At 41.2% G+C, this 19,999-nt stretch overlaps 1 protein-coding gene across 1 annotated transcript in view; it reads left to right on the plus strand.

Moving 5' to 3' along the window:
- doc2d (double C2-like domains, delta) overlaps positions 1–19,984 on the plus strand; it is a 31,663-nt gene extending 11,679 nt beyond the window's left edge. Inside the window, exons 6-11 of the mRNA XM_044028605.1 lie at positions 3,490–3,616; positions 3,760–3,816; positions 4,313–4,437; positions 11,159–11,240; positions 11,472–11,568; positions 15,508–19,984. Of these exons, the coding sequence (XP_043884540.1) occupies positions 3,490–3,616; positions 3,760–3,816; positions 4,313–4,437; positions 11,159–11,240; positions 11,472–11,568; positions 15,508–15,647 (628 nt within the window). The 3' untranslated portion in view covers positions 15,648–19,984. The remainder of the gene's footprint in view (positions 1–3,489; positions 3,617–3,759; positions 3,817–4,312; positions 4,438–11,158; positions 11,241–11,471; positions 11,569–15,507) is intronic.
- The last annotated feature ends 15 nt before the right edge of the window (positions 19,985–19,999 follow it).

The raw sequence follows: 19,999 nt of genomic DNA on the forward strand, positions 1-19,999 counted from the left end.
AGTCAGAGTTGTTCTTAGGCTGTTGCCAGAGAGACTCATCAGTCATGACTAAAGCATGTAAAATGTCCAAATGTCAGAGGGACAGTAAGAGAACGAGAAGAAGGGAGGGTGTTGCCTCCTTTGGACCATAAACACTGACCTTGACAGGACCGGCAGGACTCATGAAGACCAAAATCTGGTCCATAGGAGGAAGAACCTCATTTCTGATTAAGGTTAGGGCTAAGATTTGAATTGTGGTCAGGTTAAGGTTGGGGTTGGTTAGGCATTGGCTGATGATGTGTACGGTTAGGGATAATGCTTTGTTCAGTTGTTTTGGCTCTTAAAATAAATGGAAGTCAATCCTAAGAAGAATAGTCATGCAAAAATATGTGTGTGTGTGTGTGTGTGTGTGTGTGTGTGTAAAAAGAAAGAGAATGAGAGGCTGAGAATAGAGTGAGGAGAGGAGAAGAAATCAGAAGCAGGAACAATCCATTTGGGAATATTGTAGCAGGTGATGGGCTGGTGAAGTCTCTACTGTGGCTGATTAAATATTCATGCTCCATCAGACATCACCATTGGCTTGAATAAGTGAAAGAATTCATGCTACAAGACTGCAACAACAGAGAGTAAGATATTGATTCAGTTGTTTCTGTAAAGGAGACACATTGTGCTTGTACAGTTTTTTTTGCAGTCTTCTTCTGGTGTGTGTTCTTTTGTGTCACTAAAAAGTCCAAAGTCATTTATAAAGGAAAGCACTGCTTCTAATGTACCTAAAATGCTCTGTTTGTTGTCCAGCCAATACTTTCACACTGCTGTGATATTATGGCCTTCATTTGCATAAAACATGCCCATAGCAAGATAAAGTGAGAGCAGAGATTGGGGTGTGACATTTCCATGGGGCTGTAATCATAACTAACAGACAGATAGAGCTGACATGTTTTTCACTTAATTTCCTTCAGTGGGAGGAAGTGGAGACTTGTCATACATCTTTATCTAAATTCTACGGCCAATGTAATATTCAGTAGATGTGTGTATATATAGTATATATACATATATATATATATGTATATATATACATTCCCCCAATTGCCCACTTGGGCTTGGGTCCCTCTGGGCTTTGGGAGCCTAAGGGTTCTGTGCAGTATCTTAGTTGTTTCTAGGACCGCGCTCTCCTAGACAGAGGTCTCAGATGTTGTTACTGGAATCTGTTGAAGCCACACTCCCAGTGTGGGGGTTACAGCCCCTAGTGGTCTTGTCACCCCTGAGGCAGTGCCTTTACTCCCAACTTCTTCTCTAGCTCTTCTTTCAGCCCTTGGAATTTGTGAAACATCTTGTGTTGCTTCTTCTTCTTGATGTTACTGTCACTTGGATTGCCACATCTATCACCACGGTGCTCTTACCTCTGTTGTCCACCATCTTTCATCTTCTGTCTTCTATTCCATCTTGATCCTGGGACCTCCGGTCCATACTCAGTGCAGATGTTGTACAGTATTCCAGCCAATTGGGTGTGGCGTTCCATGTAGGACTTCCCAGCCAGCATCTTACACCCTGTTGTGATGTGCTGCACTGTCTCAGGGGATCTTTTCACAGCCTATACCTGGGGTCTTGCCAGGTGTGATATACACCATCCTCATGCTTAGGGCCTGTTCCTGTGCAGCCATGATTAGTGCCTTTGTGCTGTGTTTCACTCCAGCCTGCTCCATCCATTGGTACATTTTTCCAATATCAACTATTTCTTCTTGTTGGTGCGACATGTCAAGTAGGGGCTTGTCCTTCCTTTTTGCCCCTCTGATTCCTCCTCTCTGCTGAGTTTCAGCTGCCTAAGGCATTTACTTAGCAGGCAATCACTGGGGGCCAGCTCACAGATGTATTCTTGGATGTTAGTTGTTTCATCCTGGATAGGGTCTTTGACACTCTCTAAATCCTCGGCCTCCTTGCTTCCACTCAACAAACTGTACAACCTCAGATTGCTGGACTTAGTGCGAAACCCTCCATGCATGGTGAGGAGCTTTCTTGTCATGATGGCAGTGGCTTCAATCTCCTCCTTTGGCAAGATAGTTATGCCATCAGGGTATCTGATTACCAGCAGGGTGTAGGTATTGATGCACTGGATCTCATGTCCTCCATCACAATATCCATGAATTTGAGCTGTCCCTGGAATATGCTAATTTCGAAACCAAAATCTCAGCATCTTAAGCTCTGCCACCTCCAGCTCCGCTTCCATTCTTTAGTCAGTGCCACTGCCTCCAAGCCAAACATCATAACCGGTCTCACTACCATGTTGTAGACCTTCCCTTTCATGTTTGCTGCTATCCTTCAGTCAACCATCTCCACTCGGACTTCCTTATACAATTCCACAGTTCCTCTCTTGGCACCTGATCATAAACTGCAACTCCTTCTGGCCTTTTTTATAGTTCTCCATCAGCACTCTCAAAGCAAAATTTGCATCTGTGGTACTCTTTCTTGGCATGAACCCATACTGCTGCTGACTGATCTTGTCTTCTTTCCTTAACTGAGCTTCAATTCCTTCCCTCTTAACTTCATGGTCTTAAAATATGTATTTACCATAGCCAGTTCCATCCTTATTGCAAAATCCACGCCCATCTGTCCTTCCTCATTTCTCTCCATAACCCCATACCTACGCACTAGTTCCTCATCACCTCCGTTCCCTTCATCAACATGCCCATTAAAGTCTCCTCCAATCAACTCTCACTCTCTCTCACACTCTCTCTCTCACTCCCTCTCTCTGCAATCATATACAGTATCTCCAAACTTCTTTCAGTTGCTCTCTTTGGGGGTCACCACAGTGGATCGTCTGCCTCTAAAGCACACTTGCTTTGACAAATTTGAATTAGAATTTGTTATTTTTGCACACACAATTATTGATAGTCAATTTGATATCTGCATTTAACACGTCCTTTTTTACACACAGGTGAACACACACAATGAGGAGCAGTGGGCAGCACTTATCTGTGCCCGTGGAGCAATGGGGATTGGGTATGCCAGCCCTTGACCTGTAGTGACCGGTGACCAGCCCATTTAATTTCCTATGGGCCATGGGCTGTGCAAAAGACACTTTAAATATACAGGCCACAATTTCTTCTACCTACATAAAAATGACATGCAATCAGTTTGTGCCTTCAGCTCACAGAAATGCAGAGGGAAGACTGATTACCTGCTTCTGACAATCTGTTTTCTCTTACGTGGTTCAATTATGACAAATTAGCATCTGATGGAGTAACAGCTGAGGAGGAAGAGATTGAAAATCTCTGGAAACACACACAAGCAGTGGTACAAATTCTCATTGTTCACAGAGCTGTGTGTAGTGACTACGAGCTCATCTTGTGCTGCAAATGGAGCAACTGACCGATTGCTCGGGTGCACTTGCGATGTACAGTATTTGGCGAGGACTTCTTGGCAGTGACAGGTTTCATCTGTAACTTTCAAGTGACTCACCTGCGTCTTTTCTGTTTCCCTGTGGTTACGTGTGTGTGTTGTTTGTGTGTGAAGGTTGTGTGTATGTGACATGGACAGGCTCGGACGAAATGAATTCATCGGAGAGGTCAGAGTGGCGCTGAAGAAACTGAGAGAGGGTGAGAGCAAACGCTACAATATGGGTTTGGAGAGAATTGCACAGGTATGTCAATTGTATGTGTGTGTGTGTATTTACATAGGTACTAAAAAGGCTCTGGAGGCTATAACCACTATGTCTCTCTCTTGCTCTCTCTTTCTCTGTCTATCTGTCTCCCTCTCCCTCTTAATCTGTCCATCTCATGTCAGAATAAAGAAACTAACAATCAGACGGTGGAACCGGGAGCACTTGTGGCAGAGGAGGAGGTAATATTATTATCAACTCTTAGTGTAATTTCCTAATCAATCATCTATTTCTCACATGAACACAGTACACCAACGGTGTGTAAATGACACCAGTGCTGGTGGTTTGTTGTTTTTCTCCTTTGGTGGCTGTTATCTAATTTCCGGTCCAGATTTTATAGACCGAGGCTAATGGCTTTTGGCCTCTGATTAGACACAGTTTATGGTTCAACCTGGTTATTAAAAGGTAGCAGTGTCATTTAGTCAGACCTTAGATAAGACCTTTAATTATAAACTTTCATTTGAATTCTCCCCTGGCCTATATGCAAACCACATCCCACTCACTGGAAACACAGTTATTGTGAATATTACACTTGGATCTAGTCTGTATGGTATGGCTTTTTGAGTGGAAAGTGCTGTGGGGAGGGTGATGGGCCGTGCTGTGTCCAGTCATTGAAGAGTGAAATGTCAGGATGAAAACAAGTGCCGTATCTTAAACTGCTGCTTTTTGTGTCCTCAGCGTGGCCGCATCCTGGTGTCACTGTGCTACAACACAGAGAAAGGCTGTCTGCTGGTTGGTATTATACGCTGTGCCCATCTGGCTGCCATGGACTCCAACGGCTATTCGGACCCCTTCGTCAAAATGTAAGTCGCAGCAGATATTGACGAACAAACCTGGTATTTTACAAATGATTCGACTATACTCTTACTATTCTGCATCACAAGTGTATGTTCATTGCCAGTTTTTTTTTTATCCCAGTTCCGAAAGTGATTTTATAGTACAGTGCCTAACTATAATGTGGAGGTAAACATTGTTATTATGTATTTATTCATTATCAAGCATTCCTAGCAATAAACCTGCAACTATAGCATAACCATTATAGAATGATCAAGCGTTTCATCCACCTTTTCCCAATGTAACCATCAGATAATTGTCCAATTGTTCAACCAACAAAATAACCACAGCCACTAGAGGCCATTTACAGTTGAGCATTGTTTTTAGAGCATTTGCTGAAAAGCCTGTAATTAAACTATAATAAAGCTGACTGACGTGCCCTAAAGGCAGCTAGAAAAAAAGAGAAAACATAGATAGATGTGAGCTCAAAGTGACATCTTCTGTGGAAGGAAGAATGCATGGTTCTGTCTTTTCATTATTATTTAATTATTAGAGCAACCGCTATTAACATAATACAGGAAATTGTTGAAAAATGCAGTACTTTTTTTCTTTACTGTTTCTGGAGCTGTTTCACCATCACCCTTAATTAGATCCACCATCTGGCAAAAGTAAAGCATGGATTCAGATGCCTTTTTTTTTTTTGTGGATGAAGATTACAACTGAAGGAAGATATTTTGGATGATGGCGGTGATCCAAACATGGATCCAGATTCAGGATTATTTTTAAATCACTTGTTAAGCTTACAAGATAAGGAAATGTGACACCAGGGGAAACTGAGCTCCCTTGGTGGAGGTTTTTTTTCTCTGCTTACTTTAAATATTTTCGGACTGTTTCCCTTTAACAAAGTGACAGGCTTCAGGGGGCAAAGCCAGATGCTCGGCTCTGACACCTCACAAACCTTATGTGAGAAGCACACATACTGTACACTGAGCAACATCTCTGAACACCTGTGAGAGCTGAAGTCGAAGGATTCTGTTTCAGTCTCCAAGAGACAAGGAAGGTGTCTGACAGGCCATTTGCATGCGGTGCCAATAGGAGGATGGTGGTGGATGTGGACGCCTTTTATTATGTGCTGATCAGTGAGAGCGATACTTCGAATGCAGCAGTGTGAAAAAGTCAGCCTGTCTGTGAGGTATAAACACTGACTGATAAACCCCACAATGCCCAATCTCAGATCTGCTCGCTGCACTGAAGACAACAAATCTTGTAACCCACACCACCTCCACCAGTGGGAGGCCACAAGCTTGAAGAAGCACCGAGCTACTGAAATTTCTTCCATAAGATATTTTTATTATCTTTATGGGCAGTTGTGGTGAATGGTATGAATACAACTGAAGTAACAGCTGGTTCTGGATTAGGATTTCTGGACCCTTTTCATTTTTGACAAAGATAATGTGAGTTCATGGCTTTGTAACGCTTAACATTGGTTCAAAGCTGTAACATTCTTGTAGCCATGGCTTATCAGTGAAGGTTTATGGTTTTCTTAGACGTTTTAGTTATTGTTTATCTCCACAGATATTTATATTATTTTGCCTGTGTTCATCCACCACCTGGAATCACTTTGTTTGGCACAAACGCTGCATGACTCATTGAGATTTGAGTGAATGCAGCGCCGTTCTCTGCCCCCTACATTTACCCATAACACCCTTCTCTGCTTAGATTCTGTATGTGCTGTGTTTTTACACAACTCCTAAACCCAGATTGAATTGGAAGAAACACAGCTTTTTTTCCCTTCTTACGGTACTAATCTATTTGCAAATGATTATGCTTTGGGTCGATCAAAGAGACTTTTTTGGAGGCACAGTATTGGCTCTTTTGAAGGTTTTCTGAACTGCTGTGGGAAGAATAAAAAAAAAACACAAGAAGTGAAAGCACACGTCATGCGGGAAATGATGGAATTTTTTTATTGATTTGTTTTTAAAAGGACACCTTGTGTTTTATTGGCCGATCATGATGCACAGGCATATTTGACAACGCTGGAAAACATGACGTCTGCACAGGGAATGGTCTCTTACTGTTTCTCTTTTCCCAACACTTCAATTTACAAGAATTGGTTAAACAGCCGCTCTGATCTGATCCTTAATTCTAGCATTTTAGAACGGTCTTTTTCCTTTGCCTCACTGCCAGCTCTTCCTTCTGTTTTCTTCATTGTTCTCCATCACAAAGTGCCTGCGTAGATCTCTACACTGGAAGGTCTGCCAAGAATTAGCAGAGCTGCCATAATTACTGCTCTTAGTGAAGGTAACTTGAAAGAGCAGAAGAGTGGATGAATCGCTGGCATATGTGAAGCACAGAGTACAGAGTATACTGAGCAGGGATTAATCTGCTCATTAAGTTTTCAAATGTTACTGTCCATTAAGTGATGGCATGCTGAAATAACAGCAGCAAGCCTCTTGAGGAATGAGCTTATCTTGATGCCAGTTGAGAGCGTTGTGTGTGAGTCTGTGTGTGTTTTGTCCAGAAGGCTTTTCCAATGGCTCTGTTTCTCTTTCTCATTTTCATTCAGCTTTTTCAAGCCGTTCCATTTACACAAGGTCTGAATTATCTCAGGACCCATTTGTCTTTCATATAAAAGGTCAGATAGGCATTTTAAAGATTAAATGAGTTTACATCGTCCATACGGACTAATGTTTCTCTGCCCTGCACATTTTACACGACGTGCCTGGTGTTTTCCTGCTGACCAAGCACGCTGCATTGTTTAGTAATCTCTCTGTTCTTCTGAACACTTGTGTGAGGTGAAAATCATAAGTCCCCTCTGCAGCATGCATATATTTAGCTCCCTGTTATTTCCACGTCACACGTCTTCTCAGTCACTTGTTTTTTTTATGTTGCACATTTGTGTCATAACATTTTTGGCTTGGAAACTGTTTTTCTTGTCTGCTGTTCTCATTTACAAGGAGCATGCGTTTGTTCTTCTCTGTGTTTGTCCGTGTCACATTGCTGTCAGGATGATTTTAGGTCCCAAAAATTGTATAACCCACCCAGGTAATGATTTGTCAAACTGTCACATGACGAACCACAGGAGTATTTTGGGCAAAGACAAATAAAAGGTGATGACATGCGCTTTTTGAAGGATACGGTGGAGAATTTAGAGTGTAACTGCTGTTGTTGCTGTTTTCCAGCGTTGTGTTGTCTCCAGCTGTCATGTTGCACATTCAAGAGTATTTTGAAATTTTGGAAGCTCATTTACATATTTGCTGATAAAGCCTCATATTGGCTTGTATGTACACGGCTGATTCAGTCAATATGTCTTTTACTCTAACGTATTTAAACCTTTAACACCTAAGCCGCCATCTGGACTTTTTTCCTTTTTTTAACCATAAAAGGGCCAGAAAATGTCCTGTAACTATGTGCTTTTGCCTATTTTTCGAGAATAGCTTTCAATATCTGGCAGTTATTTTTTATTTACTGTATGTTAAAATACTGTTTAACAATTTAAAATGAAGAAAAACTAAAGGTACAAGCAAACACAGTTGTACATGAACACGTGGTTTTGCGTGTTAAATTTGAGATTTGAACAGTATAAAACATACTTAAAATAACATTTGTTTGAGTCTTTGTCTCAATGTCCAAAATGTTTTTCCAAATCTTTCCTCTCTGGTGACTAAGACTCTGATTCGCCAGCTTCCGGAAACAGTTAAAGTTAGTGTTAGAGTTTTCTGATAGCACAAACCGTCGCGTAATTACAGTAATTAGTAGATAGTGTATCATGATTTATCATTTAAAATAAAGAAAACAAATAGAATGGAATCAAGAATGAAAATAAGTCAGTTATTGTAGCAAGGCCTAATATGTAAACGCAGCATAATTAGTGGAATACAAGTTGGGACTTTTTGGATTTCTGGACTCTACTGCAGGACAAGGCCACACACGTTTGTTTTAAGACTTGTTCACTGATGAATGAAATAGAGCTGGTTTCACCGGCGGACTGACTCCAGAGACCAGAGCAGGCATGTGTTCAAACTGCTGTGGACAAATAAAATTGAATTGAATTGAAACTCTTCTGTTCCCAGACCAAATCCAAAAGTGCAGAGCAAATGGGCATATAAATCCCAGCGAAGGCTTGCACAATGAGGCAGGAAAGACGGGTGGGAATATAAACAACGTATAAGCAAGGCAGAGGCTGAGAGCGGGCATGCTGAAAGCAGCCACCACAGTATGTCATACTGTAGTGCTATTAACACAGTGGGTGACTGAATAAGTCTGATTGGATAGTTCTGTGTTTAAGTACTGGAGTACAATTTTAGAGTTGATGGGCAAATAGACCTCAGGTGTGCAGATGAGTGGGCAATAAACAGGAATGTGAATGCCTCCCCCAGTCAGATAAACAAAGACCACACACAAAGCACAGAAGGGAAATAGGAGGAGAACACAACTGAAGTGGTAAGAGGACATTTAAGGCCGCAATGCTTTCATCATGCATATGTTTCTGTTGTGAGTTGTTTGCGTGCTCTTGTTGCCCCTATGTGGGGAAAATAAAAGTCTCATGAACACGAGCAACTCCATCATGATTAATGGCAAACAATAGCTGCCAGTCTCCGTCAGCCTTATCACTCAGTGAAAGCTGGAGCTAAAATAGCTGAGGAATTCAACGCAGAACTACACGGTTATTTTTACTGAATTCAACAGTGAACAATTAACTTTTTTACGGAACAGCTCACAAAAAAACAGAGGGGATAATCCTCTCATATCTCTAAGGACCAGCCTCCTCTGTTGTGAATGATTATTCTCATTGTATTGTCAGCACGGTGTACATGCTGCTCTGTGGACTGTAGTTTTATTCATGTATCGCTGTTATGAATGTAGCTGTCAAACTGTGTTTTTATTGGGGGGGAGGGGGGTTGTATTCCAGTGGCTGACCTGCCATGGAGCTGGATGTGAAATATGATTTTGGCACAGCATAGACTAAGATGTCCCCCAGGCTTTCACTTTACTCTTCCAAATACTTCTGATCAAGAAGAGACCTTTCTCTTTTCCCATGAAGAGACAAACGGAGTAAACTTTGAGACTGTACTTAACTCTGCAAAGTACTTTAGCACATTTCAGTCATTGTTTTGGTTTCACAGTCGACAGAATGCACAGTTTTTTTTGTAGCAAGCAAAAATAAGCTCTGACAAACCAAAGACCCACATATCCAACCTGCGGCTAAAACCCAGTTTTTCTCTCAGGAGCCAGTGGAGAACAAAATAAGTTATTTGATTTAGACTCCTCTGATGTCCAAAAACATGACGCCACCTGAATATAAATATTGTCCTATGTCCGAAGGTAGTTACAATATGCACATAATAAAAACCCTTATTGTGATATGTCAGCGTGTTACAACTCCCTGAAAAAGTTGCCACACAAATATGTTTTTTAATGTAGATATACAGTTATTATCTACTGTGAACCCACTACATTTATCATGCTTCTCCTGCCATCAATGTTTATCTCTCCTGCCCCAATCACTACTGCAGCTCTCAATGATTCAGAGCCAGACTTATGCCTATAACGGTGTGAGTTTTCTTTTTGTTTTTAACCTGTTAGCTATAATGTAATTAAATCATAAGTGGCCCGAGTCACAAACTGTTGAAGACCTTTTTATATCATAAAAAACATGACAGTCCTCCTCCTCCTCCTCCTCCTCCTGTTCCTTTTCCACCTTCATCCCTCCATCCTTCACTTGCTCTGATTGCAGCTCTGCAGTCACACCCCCAAGCCCATCTCATGCATCAGTTGTCAGGCCAGGATTCGTCACTATCGGGCGCAGGCTGGAGGAGTGAGATATCTCAGCACCTTAACATTTTGACTTGATTCTGATGATGACTCCTGTTGCCCTCAAGCGATCCTTCTGTTGGATCTTCACTTGAGAGTATACTCCTCCAAAACTGGCTTGATTATGATCTATTACTGTCTCCCTCTCTTTTTTATTTTTTTACTTGCTCTCTGTCCTCACCTTTGTTGAAAACATTTCTGGGTCACAATTGTCACAAAAAGATCTTCGACTTTATATTTCCCTTTGTTTGTTGCCATTCAACAAAGGTTACTCACACATTAGGGCAGAATATAATATAATCAAACACTGACTTGGATCTCAGAAATAATAAATGTCCTGACTGTTTAAAATGTGAAATGTAATTTAGGATCTTGATTTAACAAACATTGCTTTCACAGTTGTCCCTGATTAAAAATTGTTTAATTTACAGAAGTATGTTTATGGGCTACAGCTTGACTTAAACCAGAGAAATAGTTTGACATTTTGGAAAAGTTAAGTAAAAAAGTTAAGTAAAAAAAAAAAATCTAAACACGGAAACCATGTCCATCATTTGGTTTGTTTGAATTACAGAAAGACAAGTGGGCCAAGGAAGTAGCCACAAGGTTTTGGTTCTAAACCAGATAAGGTTTTTTTTTTTTAAGTTAAAGAGACTGTTGGGCCTTTACCACAGGTTAACACTTTACTGAGGGACATTTTATTTCAGTCCACCAAAGAAGAACCAAAGAAAAAGCATAGCATGAGCTATTTCCCAATCTAAACCAAATTGCTGCTGGCTGTAGTTACATTTCAAAGCAGTAAGATCTCTGTTTACAAAAATCTATCTATAAAGTTCAGCTGTTTGATGTCCTGAGGTTGGACAAAACTTGAAGACTGTGCAAGGTCCAAGAGATTTTAAATCCACTGTAAATGTTGCTCTGTTTTTCTCTCTTTCTCAGCATCTTGCAGCCAGACATGGGTAAAAAATCCAAGTACAAGACCACAGTGAAGAAAAAAACTCTCAACCCTGAGTTCAATGAGGTAAATATGTCTCTTGTTCCACAAATAACCACAGTGCACCTAGAAATGTCTTTAGTGTCTCTACTGCACTCCAAATGATTTCCTGCTGTGCAGAGTTGTGCATCTTTTCATTCAGATTTCACATGTCATTGGGTGTCTTCTGGGCAAAATCAGACATTCTGTTTCTTTCAACTTCTGTGCAAATGAATCCTTTTAATAAATCATACAAATCCATTTGTGACACCTGCACAGGAGTTCTCGTATGAAGTAACCCTGGACCAGCTGGCGAAGAAAACCCTGGAGATTACGGTGTGGGACTATGACTTGGGAATGAGCAACGACTTCATAGGTAGGCTTAGAGAAACTGTGATGTGGTGAGTGGTGGATGAAGGAGCAGTGGTGCCATCAAATTGGATGATTGTACAAGGGTGTTTTAATGAAAGCAATGCAATTGCAGAAAACATAAAAACCAGGCCAAGCGTAGGCGGAGAGAAGAGCTAAGAAAATGCAGAGAGACCAGGGCTATTAATGAGCTGTGAGGAGAACGACGGAGCGATCAAAGGAGAGTTTCAAATAGTGGAAAAGTATGTGGTATGGCTTTCGAAATCCAAAAAAGAAAGACTCTTGACCGCCATCCGTCATGGAACAGATCACTGCTTCTTCATCACACCGCTAAACAGCTTTGGCATAGCCTGGTGTTCATATCACAGCAATGGGAGCTTGGGGACCAATAGAGAACTAGTGGGGATGCACACTGAGAATATCACTCTTTGAGCTTGAAGGCCTTCAGATCAAGGTGTTTTAGTCTGTGTAATGTGTGTGCTCCCATGTGTGCGAGGGTTGATGGGAGACTCCCCATGTTTTCATAAGCTCATTGAGTTATTAGCCCTGTCAGGAGGAAAGGCCATCCGTCTAACTTACAGCTCCTGATAACAGCCGTTCCCTTGACCATTATCATTACAGGTTTAGCTACAGTGGCCTGCCGGTTACGTTAGCTGAGGCCGGGAGAAAAATGACACAGACTATGAGAGAAACGAGTTGATAACGAGGGCGAGCGAGAACAATTCCACTGCCCTCGAATGAAACGGGGAGCAATAACAAGTGGGCTAATAGGCTCATGATGTCAAACTGTAAAAGGTGAGATTTCAAAGATACACGGAGGGAAAAACCCCAACAATGACAGAAAGAATCTGAGGGTGAAAGTAATAAAATACAGGCAATAAATCAAGTGGATGGCTCAATGGTGTAATTGGAGCCCAGGATATTTCATCTTCACCCTGAACTAAATGTAAAGCTCTGAGTTTGTGTGTCTAATGGGTGCCACCCCCCAAAAAAACTTTAATACCTAAAGTAATACAACTGCTAATGAAAGAGACAATAAAGACAATATAATTGGCTTCTTGCTGCAAGTGAAGTGTAATGAAATGAGTCCAAATGAAGTCGCAAGAAAGGAAGAGACAAATTAAAACAGCATTTCAGTATCAGCAGCAGTACTGATCTTAATACCAGGTATTTATTTGTGACTAATCCATGTCATAATTCTGCGTTTCAGCATATATTCATATTGGGTTGTTTTTTTTAATGTTACAGCTCAGCAGTAATTGAGATTTGGCAATATTCCAAAATTGTATTTAATAGCGATGAATGAATGTAATTTAGGAATCATTGTGTCCGTATTACGTCAAAAACCTTCTGTATTTCTATATGTGGAGCAAAGCTGTGGAACAGATTGGAGCTCAAGCAATGTCCAAGCATGACTCATTTCAATAAGAGCTATAAAAATATGGTTTTCACGAGGAGAAGGGAGGAAGAAGGACTTTGATGGGATGTCTTTTATGTAATAATATATGTGTAACGATTTGTAAATAAGGTGTAAATATGAAGTCGACTGATGATTATTATTGACTAGATAGTGGAGGAGGGCTAGGATTAAATAAGCTTATCCTTCTTCCTAGTCCTTCATTCATTCTTTTATTTGAAATCAGAACAAGGAAAAAAATAAAACAATTTCTATTTAGCCGAACGACATAGCTAATCAAGTGAAGTCTCTGGTCCTTGAGGAGACATCACAAGTCTTAGTAGGAAGGGAAATCTCATTTGAACAGGTCGCATTCATGTAAGGTCAAGTTCATAGTTTTTAATGCATTGGCTTGTTTCTGACAGTGTTGTCTGCACAGGCTAATGTGTTTAAACTTGTTCTCAAATGGCCCATGCTTGAAAGTGGGGTGCCAATTTGATTTTCACAAAATCCTGTGGAGGATGATGCTCAGTTCCAGTCACTTTCTTTCATATGATTTGACTGAACTGGTGCTGCACACAAAACAACTGCGAGAGGAAGTTCAGTGTGGGGAAAAGAGGTCAAATGCCACATATTTCCTCACCTATGCACATCTGACCAAAGGGAAATGTTGTGGGAGTGGCAGCTCTCGTTCAACTGCACAGCTGCACCTCATTTTGTAAATTGGATCTGCCACTACTTAAGTGCAGCTGTTACCTCTACCAGTGTCAAATTGTCCGTTGACTTAGAGAGAGCCCATGTTTTGGTTCCTCTTGTAGTAATTCTGTTTATCTTCCAGACCTTTCATGTTGTTACTTTGGCCTTGCTTTTGGTTGTACCATTTTTTTTGCAGTTGTCCAGACCTGCTCAGCCCAGACTTTTTCTCTGGCATCTTTTGTTCCTTTTTGTAAACCTGTTTTTGTTATTTGCTTGACACCTCTGGTGTGGGAATAAATCCCTGTTTTTTTGACCATTTTTACCTGGCTGTCTGAGTTCTGATTTTTGGGTCCCATTACCTGCGATGCCACGACAGGAATGGGAAAGGAGAAGGAGGAGGCTGATTCTGGTGCTGTTGACTATATGACCAGGCCTTCATTCAGAGTGCTGATGCCCTCAACACTGTGCTATACACTAGATCTGCTGGTTGAAGCGGGCATGGAACACAGATTTTGACTAAGAATAAACATACAGAGAGTAAGATCTCTGCAAGGGTTAGTGCACGTCAGCTTGCTGCTGTGTCAACTTTGCCCTTGTCGGTGGCAACTCCTGTGGATTTCTCATCCTTCTTTCGTTTCAGGATGTCTGCCTGTCCGTTTGTCACTATGGCATCCCACAGGCTCAGACAACACTCCATCCATCTCTGTTTGGAGGTGGTGGGAGTGCTGTGGAGGTGGAGATGGCAAAGCGTAGTGCGCAATTCTTGTATAGAACCTGTCAACAGGTTTAGACCTGCTTTTCAAGTGGGGTGACTGTTGTGTGAGGAAAAAGAAGCAGGATGCAGGCAATGAGACAACTGAAAACTGCTCCTCTCCTCTCCAGCAGCAGTGCAATGCTCATTTGCCAGTTCAGATGAGTTGAAGCTCACCAATGAGGCAGTCATTGTCCAAGATTTTGTTAGTGGCCAGCAATGCCAAAGTATCATGTTTAAAACTTCACACGCCATTACCTGCACAATCACTGAAAAGGGAATGGTTCTGAAATAACCTTGGTGCAACAAATGGCCTGCATCTCTCTATCCTTCAATCTGCTGCTCCAACAACGCCTCCATCACCACTGCTCACTTTAACCTCAAACCTTTCCTTTTGCTCTGTGTATTTATTCCTCCCACCCATCATACTCATTGGCAATGCATTTAAATATCTCGTTCTTGCCGCTACCTGTCTTTTCTCTTTCTATCTGCTTGGAGGGATCTGACTTAAATATATACAAAAAGTTGATTTCCTGCTTGGCGCAATGTACATAATTGCCAAAGCTCAATTATGCATTAACAACCAGCTCATATTTTCAACATACTTTCTCTTTTTTTCTTCTTTTCTAACCCACCAGTCACCCCACAATCCTCTGGATTAGTTTCCACGCTTGGCACCACATTGATGGCCACAACAGTAAAATTCAACATTTGCAAGTGTTTTTCCGATGTTTAACTGAAAATGTTACTTATATAACTCTAAATTGACCGTAGGTGTGAGTGTGAGAGTGGATGGTTGTTTGTCTCTATGTGGCCCTGTGATGGACTGGTGACCTGTCCAGGGTGTACCCCCACCTTTCACCCTATGTCAGCTGGGATTGGCACCAGCGCCCACCCGGGACTCTCATGTGGAGGATAATGTGGTAGAAGATGGATGGATGGATGGAAGTAAAGGATCATAGTGTTTCTTCCACTGTTATTAGTCTTTCCCGGCCCCTTTGAATTCCCCCTTTGAAATTCCCCCTTATGTCACTCATGTTTCCTCCATTATCATTTCCTCCTCACCTCCTGACTCGTCTCTGATTTCTCCACCTTGGTTTCAGGTGGAGTGGAGCTGGGCATCAATGCAAGTGGACAGAGACTCAAACACTGGTTCGAGTGTCTCAAAAACAAAGGGAAGAAAGTGGAGTACTGGCATACGCTCACACAGCAAGGAGCCCCGAGCAGTGACAAACCGGACTAAATTATACAAGACATCATACATACATAAGTCTACGCACTCACAAATGCACACACATACACACTTGACTTACTGAGGAGTGGTTGGAAACAGACCAAGTCAATCAGTAATAAGAGCAAAGGATAAAACATGCAATAATAATAATAATAATAATGATCATAATAATAATAGTAGTAGTAGTAGTAATAATAATAATAATAATGTTGAAAATGAAATGGCACTAATTAAAGCACTAATTATTACTATATGATATTCATACTAATATTAGTGATGGTAATAAGGTGTATTCTAAACACATTTTTTAAAGGTGAACCAAATTGTGAAAAAGTCCTCATTAAAGAACAAAACAATACTCGCATAATTGTGCATTAGACCTTACTGTATTGTGGAAGTTGTTCATAGTCTGTCATTTAAAATTACACCGAAAGAAGTGATTTGAGACAAATGTGCTCAGACTTCATTTGGTGTTAGGGGTCAACCATTTGGACCCGAGTGACTCAGATTGTGGTATTTAGTTGAAAGAGCAGGGATGTTACAAAAGGGGGATTCTGTTCTCTCTTTTAGTGGTTGTGGATCTGATGCAAAACAGCACACCATATTATAAAGCACAAACTAATCCATTTGGTGGATTTGTACCTTTAATGTTTCTGTGTTCTTCTGTGTTTCGTATGTCTTTCATTCACTTAATGTGACAGTGGCTGTCTGTAAATCATCATATCAGCGTGTTTTCAGTGTGTGTGTGTGTGTGCGTGCGGGCGAGGGCTATGAGAATATGAGTGCCTACATGTACTCTCTGTACAGTTTGTGTCTGCATTCACATCATGTCCCGTCCAAAATGTCTCCAACTTCAGGAGCACAGAAGTGTGAAGAAAATGATAACAAAGGACAAAAGAGAAAGCCTCCACCAACACCACAGGTCTGTGTGGTAAGAATGTTCCTGGTTGGAGATTTCTGACAAGCTGTCAATCATATGTGCCAAACCTTTGCCTCCTCTGTCTCCCCAATTTGCCAGACATTCACAAAGCAAGTTGAAGAATGTGTCAGTCAGAGCAGTTATTGTTTTTAGAAGTTTCATTTGACAAACATCAGGAATTGGATTACAACTGGAACCAAGCAAGCTTATCTCACTGTTGGCGCGTTTCCACTATACAGCAGGACTGGACTTTTTTTTAGCTATATGTTGGAGATTAACGCATGTCTCCAGGATTTTTAAGTCCTTTTAACTGATCTGTGGTTCGGCATTGTTTGATTTGATTCCTGTGTCCAACGTCACACTCATGACTCTTCCAGTGACTCTCTAACCAATTGGAGTGCATTCACACCAGCCCTTCTTAATCAAACCCTAGTTCGGTAGTGCGGAAAGTCTGGTTCGTTTGGGGAGGTGTGAATGCGCAACTGAGCTCTGATGCGCATCAAGGTAGTGAACTCTGGTCCACCTACAAATGTAGGTCTCAGTTTGCTTCAAGTGAACCAAAGGCAGGAAGCGGACAACAGTGCAGAGCATCATGGGCAAACACAACCAAAGCATACACATGTGTTTTACGTCTGGAGAAATGGCTGAGTCCATTCTTGCAGGGTATGTGCGTCGTATGTTCACATAAAACAAAATTTAAAAAAACAAGGCCGATAAGATTTGATGCAGCTCCATGTTCTGCTCTTATGTGGCAGAAAGATGAGCGATGATTTTTTTTGTTCATTGTTTGCTTTCTTCTCCTTCAGTAATTTTTGATGCAGCGCCACCTCGGGCGAGGAGGGGAATACGTTATTGAAAAGGTTTGGTTCGTTTCACTGAAGTGTGGTCCCCAATTGTACCTAGTGTAGGTGGCTATTAGGTGTGAAAACGACCTTAGTATCGGCTCAGCTCGCTTGGAACCTCGTTAGAGCAGGTACTTAAAAAGTACCAGGTATTATCACTAAGGGAAAAGCAAATAAAAAAAATGAGTAGAGTAGAGCCGTGCTGGAACCGTGTAGTGGAAAAGCGCCATAACTCAAGTTTTTTTCTGCCAGGTAAAATCGTACATTGATTAGCTGCAACATTAAAGTCATTTGCCTCGGATTTTGTCCACCTGGTGCCAACAAAACTGCTCTGACTCACCGTGACATGGGCTCCACCAAACATCTGAAGGTGTTTTTTGGTATTACACACGAAAACTAGTCTAGTTGTCTTGGGACTCCTGAGAAGGTATTTTTTGGAAGTGGGAGTGGGTAAACCTCAAAACACCACTCTTGGGTTTTTCCATAGACATACACTACTCTGTGAACATGATGATGTCATAGTCTCACCTCTGTCTTGTGCTGGCATTCACTGTCGCTTATCTTCACCGTCGTCATCCTCCTCTTGTTGCGCTATGATAATTTAACGATTTTAATTTTGACTTTATTTCCTTCCTTCCCCCTGCCTTGGTTCGCTCTCTCTCTGTTTCTGTGATTCTATACATTACAATGTATACGCATTCAAATAAAGCTTTATTAATTACAAAAAAAAAGTTTGCACTCAGCATGCATGCTCAATGTCTTCTTCTCCGTTTTTGGTGTAGCAGCGTTACAGCGCCACACACAGGCCTGGTGTATGTACTGTAGTGTTTAGAGTCGTTTTGGGCATTTCGTGTGCATGAAGACATTCCCTGAAACGATGCTGCGTTTACGGGGAACTTTTTCTAAATGACAAAGAAAAAAGATTGTTTACGTTTTTGTTCCATTTCCGTGTGGACAGGGCCTCAATACCAGGGAGACTGTACGGCTTTGCCATCCAGTTTGCACTTGTTAAAGCTGCTACTTCTCCGCTTCCCACACATTAACTTCACATCCCGTCCCTTGACAGCTTCCATTGTCCCAATGTAACCAATGTTATTGACTTCACTTATCAGTGGTTTTAATGTTGCAGCTGATTATTATGTATTGATTTTGAAAATCTACACTTTGGATTGGCCTGTAGTTGAATCCTTAAAATGTGTTGTTGTTGTTTTTTCATGCCAACATTTTTGATCAATAAGAGATCAGGTCAGGTTTGGCATATGTAATTGTTTGGACACAAAGCAGGATCACCTGGACTGGTGAAACACAGGACTGCCTGCTGAGAAAAACAGTGTGCAATTAGTACAAATGCAGACATAGAGAATGTAGCCCCCCATAATTTAACGTCAAGGGATAAATGAGATTACAACCTGAATGGAAACACATGTGGCTTTAGCAGACAGCAGATAATCACACGTCTGACTCCAACATGCTCGATTGCACATGTATTTTAACTTACATGTTAAGTGTCTCCATGCACCTATATCTGCATACCGATGCTGTATGTGAGCTATATCTTGTTGCTGACTTGTCTGAATGCCCGTGAGAGTTTCAAATGTATTAACCCAGTTCAGCTATAAACTGGTTCACTAAAATCATACCCACTGTCAAACAGTGGCTTTCACTAACTGCTGAATCAACCGGGCTGTTCATATTCATGGTGTCCCTCAACAACCTTGTGAATGTCTCTCAATGTTGACTGCAAAAAAAGAAAAAAGAAAATGAATTAGGTTGAGATGAAAAAGTGTTTGGGTGTTATGAAAGCTTGGAGCAAAACTATGTGTCGTGACAACAAGCTTAAACACATTCTCAGTTTTTTTTTGGTTTTTTTTAACACGAGGGTTGGACAAGGATGACTGGATTTTTCTGTACTTTCTCTATGCACATCTAAACTTCCAGCATGTCAGCAGTGAGATAATCAAACCAAATCGATGACAATATCATGTTATTATTATCATGTCAAGGATCGAAGATGCATTTCTGGGAATACTTTGCCTGGGGTTAGGTTAGGTGACAGTGATCTAATAGAGTTCACATTTCTAGCTGGATAGTTTGTCTGTTTCTGTCTCTGAATCTGTTGGTTTTTATTTACAGTCACCAAATGTTTTCCGACTGTCGTCTATTGACCCTGCTTCACTTACGTAATCATTTTAGCTGCAGTACAGCTGTATATTTAGCGAGCACCATCAGCTTGTATAATCGAGTGCACCCTTTGCTGATCATCCTGAATGCAGATGTGTTTACAGCCTATGCCACCAATTCAGTCTCTTACTGTCCGTGTGTATTTGTTTGTGAAAACAACGATTCAGGGTATTTTTGCTCAGTTGCTGTGCTTTACAAAGCAAACTTTTGCTTTGGGAATTTTGACACTTGTCTTTCTTAAAATGATATCTGTGGTAATGATGCTCGGAGACGTGAGATGGAAGTGAGAATTTACTACTGCAGTCCCTGTGTAGTTACCGTCACTGTCAATCACACAGTATGACTGCCATCCTGTGGTGGGTTTGTGTAACTACTTCGTGAAATAAAATGAGGTTGTTTCATTGCTTGACTGTCTTCCT

The sequence above is a fragment of the Solea senegalensis genome, linkage group LG6 (assembly GCF_019176455.1).
Source record: "Solea senegalensis isolate Sse05_10M linkage group LG6, IFAPA_SoseM_1, whole genome shotgun sequence".
NCBI lineage: Eukaryota > Metazoa > Chordata > Actinopteri > Pleuronectiformes > Soleidae > Solea > Solea senegalensis.